The sequence below is a fragment of the Rhinopithecus roxellana genome, chromosome 12 (genome assembly GCF_007565055.1).
Source record: "Rhinopithecus roxellana isolate Shanxi Qingling chromosome 12, ASM756505v1, whole genome shotgun sequence".
Lineage (NCBI taxonomy): Eukaryota > Metazoa > Chordata > Mammalia > Primates > Cercopithecidae > Rhinopithecus > Rhinopithecus roxellana.
In genome coordinates, this window is record NC_044560.1 from 63,918,587 (window position 1) to 63,931,629 (window position 13,043).

Below are 13,043 nucleotides of genomic sequence, written 5' to 3' on the forward strand. Positions count from 1 at the left end.
TTAGAAAATAAGGGTAGTATTTGTATTAAGTATAAATTTTGGTAAAATTGAATGCTAATAATGTGAATTTTTCCCTTTTGATTTGTGACCACTGAAATGTTTACTTGTGTAATTTTTTAACTTGGCTTAATTTTTGTCTTTTCTCTGTAACTGTTAGTTTTTGTGTGTCCTGGGACCTTGAAAGCAATTGTGGACTCACCATGTATATATGAAGCTGAACAAAAGGCAGGTGCTTGGTGCAAGGACCCTCTTCAGGCTGCAGATAAAATTTATTTCATGCCCTGGACTCCCTATCGTACCGATACTTTAATAGAATATGCTTCTTTAGAAGATTTCCAAAATAGTCGCCAAACAACAACGTATAAACTTCCAAATCGAGTAGATGGTACTGGATTTGTGGTATATGATGGTGCTGTCTTCTTTAACAAAGAAAGAACGAGGAATATTGTGAAATTTGACTTGAGGACTAGAATTAAGAGTGGTGAGGCCATAATTAACTATGCCAACTACCATGATACCTCCCCATACAGGTGGGGAGGAAAGACTGATATCGACCTAGCAGTTGATGAAAATGGCTTGTGGGTCATTTATGCCACTGAACAGAACAATGGAATGATAGTTATTAGCCAGCTGAATCCATACACTCTTCGATTCGAAGCAACGTGGGAGACTGTATATGACAAACGTGCCGCATCAAATGCTTTTATGATATGTGGAGTCCTCTATGTGGTTAGGTCAGTTTATCAAGACAATGAAAGTGAAACAGGCAAGAACGCAATTGATTACATTTATAATACCCGATTAAACCGAGGAGAATATGTAGATGTTCCCTTCCCCAACCAGTATCAGTATATTGCCGCAGTGGATTACAATCCAAGAGATAACCAACTTTACGTGTGGAACAATAACTTCATTTTACGGTATTCTCTGGAGTTTGGTCCACCTGATCCTGCCCAAGGTAAGAATGTTTACTTGCTAATGCTTATGTCATTTTGTGAATAGCATTTTTTTTTAAAGACTTCTTAATTTCTTTTTCCTATTTTCTTCCCCTTTTCATAGTTAAAGCACAAAGGACAGTGTTGTGGTACATTTAGCCTTATTATGGTTCGTTTTCTTTTTCTCAATTTCTTCATTTTAATGTTGGCTTCAAGAAATTGTGGCATTATTGATCAGTTTAGTTTTTCATTGCTAAAAATATAATACCAACCAGAAATCTGTTAGCAGTCTTTTTTTGTTTGGTTGTTTTCCCCTACTTGACTGCCGAATTGATTACAATCTATGTGCAGACCTTTTAACTTCTTGGCGCCAGTGGTTAAAGGATACGTGTGTTAGGAAGTCCCAGGAGAATGGCTGGGCTTGATGTACAATGCCAGGTATATGCGTTCTGAAGTTTTGGTGTCTGTTCTCTGGGTAGGAGAGGGAGCCATCCAATATTTTTCTAGATTATCGTGTAAAATTACGTTTTTATTTTCTGATAAATTAGTGACGGTTTTAAGTCAATATTTCTGTGACTTTAACAATCACATGAACTAAGCTTTAAATGATCCCAAGTGATGACTTACGATGACAGATATGCTAGCATTGTGTGATTTGTATTCTCTTTATGGAGGATCATTACTTTAGAAAGTAATGCTCAATTTTTGGAAATATACTTTGGTTTATTAAGTGAGTTCAATTTTGTGGGAAATAATTTTTGATGATAAATGAATATTTCATTAAAATAAGATTATCTCATACTCATGATGAAAGAATAACTTGTTAATGTATTATTATAGAACTTGCACTGTTTATAAGTCTTTTATTTGAACAGTGTGTGTTTAAGATCTGAATTAATATCCTACTTTACTGAGTTAATCTTGAAATTATTGCATTATTTCAAAATTTTAGGAACTAGAACGTTCTTTGGAGTGATTAAATTAATGTCTTCAATAGGGTGGGGCAGAGACTAATATCTTTTTTCTTCTACTAAAGCAATGTAAGTATACACAATTAAATATGTTCATAACAAACACCCATACATATTTTAAGATATGCTATTAATCAGTTTTAAATATTGTCATACGGTCAGGACCTCAAAAGCAGAAGTCACAACTCTTTGTCATGGAATTTCTAATTTAAGTCATTGTAGGATACCAGAATATGTGAGTTTTGTTCATATAATAACAATAATGATCCATTGACTTAGTGTACAATCCCTTTTTCCCTAAATCAGTTTATGTTTGTATTTTTTGGCTTGTAGTTATAGCAGTAATGTTCATTGTTAAATTTATAACAATGAAATCTTCTTTTAGGGCATTGATAGTTTTATTGATAGTATCCTGGAATCATTTATTTAAAAATGTATACATGTGTTTGCTCATGAGGCAGCAGTTTGGTTTGTTTCATCTATTTCAATTGTTTTTCCAAAAGCTGCTGCTACAGTACTGCTTTTTTATCTTATAGGTTTGTCAAAAGGCAAACTTAAGGCATTGACAAACTTGTGTTGGCATTGGCTAAAATTATATTGATCCTCATGTTAACCTTTTTGTATCCTGTATTAGTCTCACAGTTGTTAGATTTGTCTTGGGTAGCAGTAAATTTTTTGTCATCTTCAGAAAAAAAAAGAAAGAAAATATTTTACAAATTGCAAATTCATAATCAGGCAACAACTTGAAGAACTGTGAATAAAGTTGAGTATAATTCACTTCAACAAATAAAAACATTACACATCTACTTGCCACAAAGTACTTCAGTGAATACAAAGATGGTTAGTAATATCATCCTCCACTTGTGTCGTATATTCTCGTAAATAATTTGATCCATTTCAGATGAAAAATCTTTGATAGTTTAGATACTTTTGGAAAGAGCAATTAACAGGCTTGAAAATTAGAAGCTTTGGCAGATGTAGCAACTGTATGTTCCTACAACTATGTTTTGTCATCCAAAATAGCTATTCTTAAATAGTCCCAGAACATGAAAATTCATATTGACCCCTTATTCAGCCCTTAGTGATGAAAGTATTATCTGACCTAAATTTCTCTCACTGCTGTTTGACCCATATTCATTCTCTTTCTCTCTCTCTCTCTCTCTCTCTCTCTCCTCCCTTGTAATTTATATTATGCTTTTAGAGACTCCCGTCTCTTTCACCCAAGATGTGTGCTACCTATATGCATGTAGGTGGGGTCTTGCAGAACTGTTCTGGCCCACAAATTTAGGTCAAACCAATAAGCCACTGTCCGCTTTTTAGAAACAAGATCCGAGAAACCGATAGAACAGAGCAGTCAGAGAAATGAGGTCTTTTGCCTGTCATAAAGCAGTGATTGACTTATTTTGCTGAAATTCATAGTTCAAGTCATCTGTACTGGATTTGCTATCACGTATACGGCCAAGGCATAAATTGTGCTGTAAAATTATCCATTTGTTTTTTTCCATTATCCATATCATTTTTCATTGTGGACTGTTTAATATTTTATTAGCTTCAATACTTTTTCCCATTTATAAATCCAAGCCTTTTCATTCCTAAAAGCACACACATACTATTTTTGTGCTCCGATCTTTTTTTTTTTTTTTTTGGTAAATTTTGAGCTTTATGTGATCCCTGCGTAATTCATTTGCTCCACTACCCTAAACGAGGTCTGGTTTTCCTCTTTCACCTTCTCCCTCTCTGGAATGGCCTTAGAAAAAACCCTTTCCAGTCCTATTTTAACTCTTTTTCATGTCTTAATCTGGATTGCTTTGTATTTACTTAATCTATCTGCACATTTGATATCCCAAATATTATAAAGAAAATGATGTGTTTTTACTTGGCTTTTGGCAGTTCCTCAACGTTTGTGTTAGACTAATTAATGAGGTGATACATTTCTGTAATACCAGGAAAAATTTTTTATCAAGAGAGCCAGTTTTGTTTATACATAGCATAGAATGCATACTTCCGGAAATACCTTTTCACTGATAAAGAATGCTGTATAAAAGATCAGTGTTTTTAGACAGTGAACAGGGGCAAGTTGAATAGGTGCTCATTTTTGCTTTACCAAGCTGCAGACTCACTCTAGAGTTCATTTCATGAACAGTGGGGTGAGGGTGAGTTCTTGGACCTCAGTGAGGAGAACATTATGCTTGGCATAAATGGCTATTGTCTTTAAACCCTTTCATGTAGGAAAACCCTGGTAATAAATAGAAGTTCTTAGTGCATAACCAGACTAAATTGAACCATTTTTTATGTGTTAAAATCTTCATGGGTATTTACTAAGCATGTTTATTAACATCATTTCTTAGGTATTTTGTTTCTACTCACGTGATAAATGGTAGGTAGAATCCTAAGTCAGCTAATCTGAGTACATGATATGGCATCAGGATAATAGAGCTGTATAAAAAGGGTTTGGATTAGAGTTATAATTCTATTGTGAGTTGTGTTTTCTATTATTATTTATAGGATATTCTTGAGTTTTGAACCTTTTGCTGTGTTTCATTATGGACCTTCTCATTGTTTGTTATTCTAGTCTTATATTTTCTTTCCAAATTGTTATTCTTTTAGAGATTTACATACAACACCATGTCAGTTAAATGTTCCCAGATAACTGCAAGGTTACTCGTTGGATGCCATGTTTTTCTGGAGTCTATGAAAATCTTTAGGGAAGTAAGATCATAGCATTTAAGAGTATGGGAAAGTGACCTTAAACAAATTACTTAACTTCGTCGTTCAGTTTCCTTATCTGTAAAAGGAAGATAATTATAGTGCCTACTTCATGGAGTTGTGGTAAGGATATAATAAAATGATCTGATTATCCGTGAATGGTGATTGGCATAGCACCTGGCACATAAATGCTGAGTCAACATATGCTTTTATCATTACCAGATGCCCTATTGGGGCCATTTCCACCTGTGGAAATAAATAATAATTTTTAGAAATATATCTGAATTTCTTGCCTTCACATGAGAAAAAAACGTTGCTTTTCTTCTAGTATTGCTAAACTTAAACCTTCCAAAATCCCAGAAATTCTGTGTGTCCCTCTAAAAGATTTAGTTTTGTCACTTAAGCTTCACGATCATGTTTCTTTTCATGATATCCCAGTATTTTACTCATTTATCTTTGAAGAATAAGTTGATTCCCTTTCATCTATTTTGGTGATCAAAAGGTAAAAAGGTGGCTGGGCACAGTCGCTTACGCCTGTAATCTCAGCACTTTGGGAGGCCGAGGCAGGCGGATCACGAGGTCAGGAGATCGAGACCATCCTGGCCAATATGGTGAAACCCTATCTCTACGAAAAATACAAAACTTCGCTGGTTGTGGTGATGCGTACTTGTAATCCCAGCTACTCGGGGCTGAGGCAGGAGAATAGCATGAACCCGCGAGGTGGAGGTTGCAGTGAGCCGAGATCACACCACTGCACTCAAGCCTGGAGCAAGACTCCGTCTCAAAAAAAAAAACAAACAAAAGAGTTAAAAGGTATAAAAATAAACGATCAAAAAAACAATGGAAACATGGCTGTAGAATGTTGGATGAAATTTTGCACTTTTAATTGAAGTCTTTTTATTGTCTGTCTTGACTCGGTTATTAGGAATCTCGACTAATGTTTAGCTAACAAATCACTAATTGTAGTATTAATACATATTTCAGTAATTAAATTTGTACTAATTAGTACAGTGTTCAGGGATATATCAGAGAGTGTAGCACTCAAGCATTTTGCTCTGCCCCTTTCTTTTTTTTTTTGTTCTGGTTCCCGACTCCCCTTTAAGACTTGATCCAGCAGCAGTCATTTGACACTTCTGCAAAAGATTGTGATGCCTTTGACAAATGTTAATTGAGAAAGCACTGAAAGCCTGGCTGCATTGTAATCAAAAGAAAATTACAGAGGTTTAACAAGATGTCAAGCAAGTGCTTTACAGAAAAGATAGGCAGGTTTGAATAGGTTTCTGCAGCAGCTGGCTAGGCATGATGTTTGACTAATGTACATAGTCATCTCTCATGTGGTCAATAAATTATGCCCTGGAAATAAAACACATGCTTTAGAAGTTTCTCTTGAGATAGAGGGGGAAAAGGAATAAAACATGTATAGTGTACTTATTGATAACAAGAAGTATGTAACTACTAGAGAACTAGAAACATGTCACACTACTTTTTCGTCATATACTCTCAATAGTATCAGAATTATATAAAGAAAGATTGATGGACCAGAGCTTAAAATAGTAAACATATCAGTGATAATATGAACATGTTTTCTAATAAATTCTAGTATCATAGCTTATTATCTCATGTATAGATAAAGTGTAAAATAAGTTGATATTTTTTAAGATGATTTGAAAACATAGCTATTTTTCATTTGCTCTACAACAATTTAAATTTAAGGCATCATATATGTAAGGTTTTAAGAGCCGAGCCAATAATCTGTAAATGTTGATAAAACTTTCGTGTGATTTCCTTCAACAATTTTTAAGTGGTAGTATTAAATTTTTACTAACAGATTTTTGTTGTTTAAATTAATTCAGTGGTGATTAATGGAGGAAAGGAAACACTGAGCTCCATTATTTCTTAAACCTAGTGGATTTAACAGTTTGGTAGTAACATTGGAAGGCAAAAATAACCTTTAAAAATAATGAAAACATTTTTGCTTTTAAATGTGTAATGATAGTTCTTTTATATTCTCTGTTAAGGGTCACTAAGATATGAAGGGTTGTTTTGAATTAGGCATGTTTTGATCTGATGCTTTATCTTGGTAAGAGATTCCACCTCTGACTGCAACTAGGTGCTTCTTCATACCTACCTTTTCCAAGGTAACGATGCCGAAGCCTGAGATGTTTCCTTAATAAAACAGCGCAAGCATGCCAAGCTTATCTTCTGTTTGGATCTAATCAGGCATGCTGATCATGCTCAGGCAAGAAGGCTGCTGGGTGGAAAGATGTCACAGTATTTGTTTTCTTGCAATATGTAAAGTGGGTGACTTTAAATTTTTTTTATCGTCCTAATTATATATAATCATCACAGTTTTATTAATGCTTTGAATTTGATTGCTTATAGAATGTGAGTTTATACAATAGAATTTTTCTAAATTAAACTGTCCCACATTTCCTGTTAAACGGTAGGTGATGAAATTATACTTAAACTGTATTATCACATATTTCGTTGAGAAATAAATCTAAGAGTCATACAGCAAACTCTATAGTAAAGCCTAAACTACCTACCTTCTCTTAGCCATCAGTATGAATAAATTGGAACATATGAAAAGATGTATTCTTACTCACGAGTGATATTGTCAGTAATTCTCATTTCCTTGGTTTGGGGACAGACGGATGGGTAGGGTTTTGTGTGTGTGCGTGGCTGTATGTGAGCGCAAGTGTGTGTTTGAGGTTAATATACTCATCTTTTTTCCATAGTGCCTACCACAGCTGTGACAATAACTTCTTCAGCTGAGCTGTTCAAAACCACAATATCAACCACAAGCACTACTTCACAGAAAGGCCCCATGAGCACAACTGTAGCTGGATCACAGGAAGGAAGCAAAGGGACAAAACCACCTCCAGCAGTTTCTACAACCAAAATTCCACCTGTAACAAATATTTTTCCCCTGCCAGAGAGATTCTGTGAAGCGTTAGACTCCAAGGGGATAAAGTGGCCTCAGACACAAAGGGGGATGATGGTTGAACGACCATGCCCCAAGGGAACAAGAGGTATTTTCTATAAAATACCATGCATACATTTTTCAGTTTAGTAACTAGGTTCTGTATTACAATGAAGTTATTTTATTTGAAGAAAGTGATGTTTACAGTAGCTAACTTTATTTTTGTGCTTTGGTAATATAACATCTATGGACAAAGTTTTTTAAAATGTAAAAGTCATTTAAGATCAGGCACTATAAATTACCTCTCCCTTTCAGAGACCTATGTCAAGCCTGAGATTTTTGCCCCAAGACTCTAGTGAGTCTTCCTTACAGCTGTCTTTCTCATTATAAGCATCACTTTGGATGAGTCCCAAGAAAATCAAGGGCTTTTTGTTTGTTTGCTGTAAATATATGGTATTTCTATGCTGACTTCATATTTACCATTTATAATCTGCATTATACCCTACTTTTTGTCAGTTATTGTCAAATACTTGCATTAGAGTTTATTCAAAATTTAACACGCAGAACAGGATCATCATAGCTGATTTCCCGAATGCATGCAGAAAAATGGTTTCAATTTCACTGTTGTTTTCTACATCTGTTGTAGGAACTGCCTCGTATCTCTGCATGGTTTCCACTGGAACATGGAACCCTAAGGGCCCCGATCTTAGCAACTGTACCTCACACTGGGTGAATCAGCTGGCTCAGAAGGTTGGTTGGAACCTTTTAATATGACACATTTGTGATTTAGGGCATTAACTTCTAACATAAATAATTTAGCTTTGTGTGTTAAAACCAGGTTTATTGCTCTTTGTTCAGTGTAAAAGTAAAAAAAAAAAAAATTATGCATAGTTTTGTCTGTAAACTGTTTACTGAAAGTTACATATGTTTGGGGGTATCTTGTTCTCTTTGTTAAGCTTTTTAGTGAGTACATGCTTGTTAATTTCATTCATATTTGGTTCTGTTTCTTTTGATGTTCATAAGACAAATTGCATTGGCCTATTAAATCAAATAGGGATCATTAAGTTGGCAACTGAATCCACAGAATGCAAGCAGATGTTTATATCACACATGATTATGGTAGAATGAGTAAACTACTTTAAAAGGCATTAGTAACTTTAATATTACAGTGTAATGCAATGCCATTTTATTTTCTCCTCCGTCTACCTTTATGACGAATAAACATCAGATAATAACCCTCAGTATAATGCTGATTACATACTGATTTGAATTCTTTATCATTGGAATAAATAAGACTTTAAAATAACAATTTTAAATGGTTGCACTGAAATGAGAGAGATGGCTGAAATTTTTGAGAAAAGATTTTTTTTTCTTTTTTTTAAATGCCTGGTTTAGAATCGTGTGTGTGTGTGTTGATGATCTAAGAACCTTAAAACTTCTAAGATGAAGAGAAAGTTATCGGTTTTAATTAGTTGGAGAATTTAACATTTGCAGATTTTTTTCACCACAATGAAGATACTCAAGGAGAACCAGAAGCCGTAAACAGAACAAAAAATTTAAATGAGGTAATACAAATTGTCATTTCAGATCAGAAGTGGAGAAAATGCTGCTAGTCTTGCCAATGAACTGGCAAAACATACCAAAGGGCCAGTGTTTGCTGGGGATGTAAGTTCTTCAGTGAGATTGATGGAGCAGTTGGTGGATATCCTTGATGCGCAGCTGCAGGAACTGAAACCTAGTGAAAAAGATTCAGCGGGACGGAGTTATAACAAGGTAGGGAGAACTCTTCTGTTATATTGAATTAGACACTTGGTATGGCAGCTCTTGTCTTAACAGCAGTTGAGAGCCAAATCTTTGGTCCCGGGACATATATTTAGAGGCAAAATTTCTAATTTGGTTCATTTTTCCAAGGAAGAGTTACAGTTGAGAAAAGAGCAATGTGCCCTGCCCTCCCAAAAAAGTGTAAATGATGTTAATTACCTGATAGAGATCTTAGTTGGTGCCAAACTTTATCCATCTGATTGTGGTCAGTACTATCAGTTTATAATGCATTGTCTGCACCTGGAGAGATTACATGTTATACAGTCGATATACTTTGTATGTTAATACATGGAACTCTTACAGTTGCAGCAAAAATTGTGACACACGTAGAAATATTAGCCACTGAAATATTTCTTTCAATGGCACCTTTTGGAAGAAGGACAAGTTGCCGTCTCCAGGAATATATTGTTATCAGTGCCATTAATTTTTCCTGTTATGACAAAAGTTGGATTGCTACTTTTCATCACACAATAAGTGTTTATATTAGGTTCATAGGAACCCAAAATCTGTGCCTAATGTGGTTCTACCTGGTTAAATTTTTTTTTTTTTTTACTGCAGCATATATTTTGTCTCTTTTTGTCAACATATTTTAGATTAGTATACCTAATAAAATAGAATAAAAAACTGTAAATAAGCAGTTTTGGTGGTCAGTGCAGACTCAGACTCCAGAGGACTACTGCATATAAACTTCAACCTCTGGAACACCAGCTTAATTTTTGAGGATTTCTTCTTTCCTCATTTTCAGCAGATAAAAATCTAACCTCTGATTTTCTTTTCTTTTACTTAAAAGCTCCAAAAACGAGAGAAGACATGCAGGGCTTACCTTAAGGTATCTCTCCTGTGCTGTCACCCTGCTTTCTCCCTTCTTCAGCTACCTGCCACGCTTTATCATCTTGCTGCATGATCCAATGTATTTCAGTCTTTGATAATTATATAATGTGCCCCATATCAGCTGTACAAATGTTGGCTTTTCACAGGTATATTACTCTCAGAATAAGCGAATAATTTACTTTTAATGATTTCTGCTGTTTTTCCATTCATCCAAAAGTACACGAATTTTAATGAAATATCCTCTTAATTGGAAAGTAATTATGTAGTCTCTTTGGTTCCGGTTGTCATCTCTGTGGATTAAAAAACAACTTGAGTAAAACAGCTATGATATATTCTCGGCAGTTTATCATATCAAAGACTGTATAGTCATAATGTATGTGCATGAAAAAGTCACTGCTTTCTTATCTTTGTGGTATACTCTTAAATAAAATAGGCTTTATTCTGAAATTTTTAAGAGTCAGTTCTAGAATCAGGTTGATATGGGGATGAGTTACTAAAAATGAAATATAAATAATTTGACTGTGATATCTGTATATGTTACATACTGTTTTTTATCAAGCTAATAGGAACAGAAAGGCACTGTTGAGCTCAGAATCCCTGTCCACTCCAGCCGGGTTTTCTCCCTGGTATATCCGAGTAATAGGAAACATGCTGAGGCTAACAGTGGAACTATGCCGTAGTGGTTCTGTGTGATAGATCAAAATAATAATACCAACTTGCATTTTGTTTTGTTCTGTGAATTTTAGAAGTTCCTTTTGGGGAAATAGTTATTTTCTAACCTTACTCTTCAGGGGACCATAACAGTGGTAAATCAAACCTTGAAGAATGAATCCATATATTTTGACAGTAATAACAAAATAACTCTTGTAGTTTCTTAGACTAGAGATTATTTAAAAGCCATGACTTCACTAATTTTGGTTGACAAGGTCTAGAAAAAAATGACGTCTCACTAGTTAGTATTAGACATTGTTGAACCTGAGAACTTTACAAGAAAAGGTAGTAGGAAAGTCTATTTTTTGGTAATACTGGTCTGAAAGTCCCCTTTTAGCCTGTTTAATAGGGGCAGAGAAATAACTGCTGAAATCTGTAGAATTTTTTAAACTTCAGTGTTCAGTTCACCTTTAAGGTATTAGTGTATGAAATGTAATAATTGGTATGTTGCCCAGGACATACATCTCAGTTGGAAAAGAATAGCTTTTTTTTTTTTTCCTTTGGCAGAAAGAGACTACTTCAGGAATATGATTAGGCTAATGATCATTTTGATCCCACTAGACAAGTACAAATAGTAATAAATAAGGAGTGTTTCAAATTAATAAAAGCATGCCATTAGCAAGTTATGTGTACATGGAGTAAATTTCAGCATGACCTTAATTTCTGACCAGTGTCATTTTCAGTATGTCTCAAGTGAGCTTCTCTGTTCAGATAAGACTAATAAAACTCTTTAAATTACAAATCAGAAGCTGACTTACACTATGCAAATGAAGCGAGTTCCCACTTTGTGACAGAGGATTCATTTGTGACTTAGATTAGAGAGAGGCTCCAGTCTGTATTTCTTGGTGACTAATGAATCTGGCCTCCGCAGACCAATTTCTGTTACACTCTAGTTAATGGCTGCAGCAGTATCAGTGTGAGTATTTTGACTATTCTATCTCCCATTAGAGGGAGAAAAAAAGCCTTTAACGCCACTTGGAAGTATCTTCCACCTGCCAGGAAGGTCGTGGTGGCTCACAAGGCAGACAGAACGAGGATATTAAGATGGATTAAGCTAATTAATCTTACTCTGACAGTAGCTTCAAACAGCTTTCCCCCCATTCATATAGTACCTCACGCTAGCAATTTTTATTGTTTTTTCTTTTTGTACAATGTGTGTTCTTTTTCTTCAGTGATTACCAGTATATCAGAACTATGTGTTTATGGGCATAATGACACATTATGACTGGGTGAATGGAGTAGAGTAAATAAACTTAGTGATTTCACTTTTCCAAAGCATAGTGCGTAGCTACAGAGTGTTTTAGTATAAGATCCTGCCTGCAGTTGATTAACTGAGTTATATTTTATTTAATGTTATTTTGTGTAGCAATAAATTAAACCTACGTATGTGAATATTTACAACTTGGGTGTTTATGAAGACTTGATTCCACTTTCCTGTTTTCTTTAACTTATCAGTAGAGGCTTTAATTTTGATTCCTTTCTTTATCCCTTTAAAAGCAGATCATTGTTGATGAACTAAAGTATATGCTCAAGTGTTTTTTAGCTGGACAGAGAATTGGAAGAGTGAAAATGTTCACAGATAATTGATGAACTTTAATGCTATCTTTTTGTTTTGTTTTGTTTTTTTCAAATGATTGTAAGTAGACAGTGTCTATAAGGAATAATTTTGGTTACTATTTTAGTTGAGATTCCAAAAAATAATATAGTTTAATTTTCAAGCATACATATTAATTTACTCCAAAGACATTAGTATTTTTGGTTTAGAATATTCAAATCTTGAGATTATAAATAGGATGACTTTAGTAGTTTTGACTCTACCTGTAAGAGTAATGTCTCCGATTAAGAGCTGACACAGGTGGTTGTCAGCTGTCAACAATTGAGGTGTGATTAAGTAAATAGAAACAATCCACCTTTCTACACTTACTCTTTGTAATCAAATAGCAGTCTGTTAATCTTCAGTCAGTCCTGTTTTAAAATGGTCCAGGTATATTTTAAAATGGACCAGATATATGTTGTCTAGGTGTTCTTCCATCTTGAAGTAAGAGGAAATCATCATGACAGATAAATATTACGATTGTCACTCGTCAGCAACTGAAAATCACTTTGGTTCTAAAAGCAGTCAAAACTAATGATAGTTTTCTAATG

The 13,043-nt window shown here is 34.5% G+C and overlaps 1 protein-coding gene across 18 annotated transcripts in view; it reads left to right on the plus strand.

Moving 5' to 3' along the window:
• Positions 1-13,043, plus strand: part of ADGRL2 (adhesion G protein-coupled receptor L2) — a 235,503-nt gene that overhangs the window by 185,756 nt on the left and 36,704 nt on the right. For 13 of the 18 annotated variants that reach the window (XR_004052016.1, XM_030912815.1, XM_010380430.2 and 10 more), the window contains exons 5-9: positions 158-958; positions 7,351-7,644; positions 8,182-8,285; positions 9,123-9,308; positions 10,147-10,185. Coding sequence is in view for 17 of the 18 variants with exons in the window: in XM_030912815.1 (XP_030768675.1) it covers positions 158-958; positions 7,351-7,644; positions 8,182-8,285; positions 9,123-9,308; positions 10,147-10,185 (1,424 nt within the window). In the remaining variant the exon portion in view is untranslated. The remainder of the gene's footprint in view (positions 1-157; positions 959-7,350; positions 7,645-8,181; positions 8,286-9,122; positions 9,309-10,146; positions 10,186-13,043) is intronic. The other 5 variants (XM_030912820.1, XM_010380432.2, XM_030912821.1 and 2 more) reach the window with 1 other exon arrangement.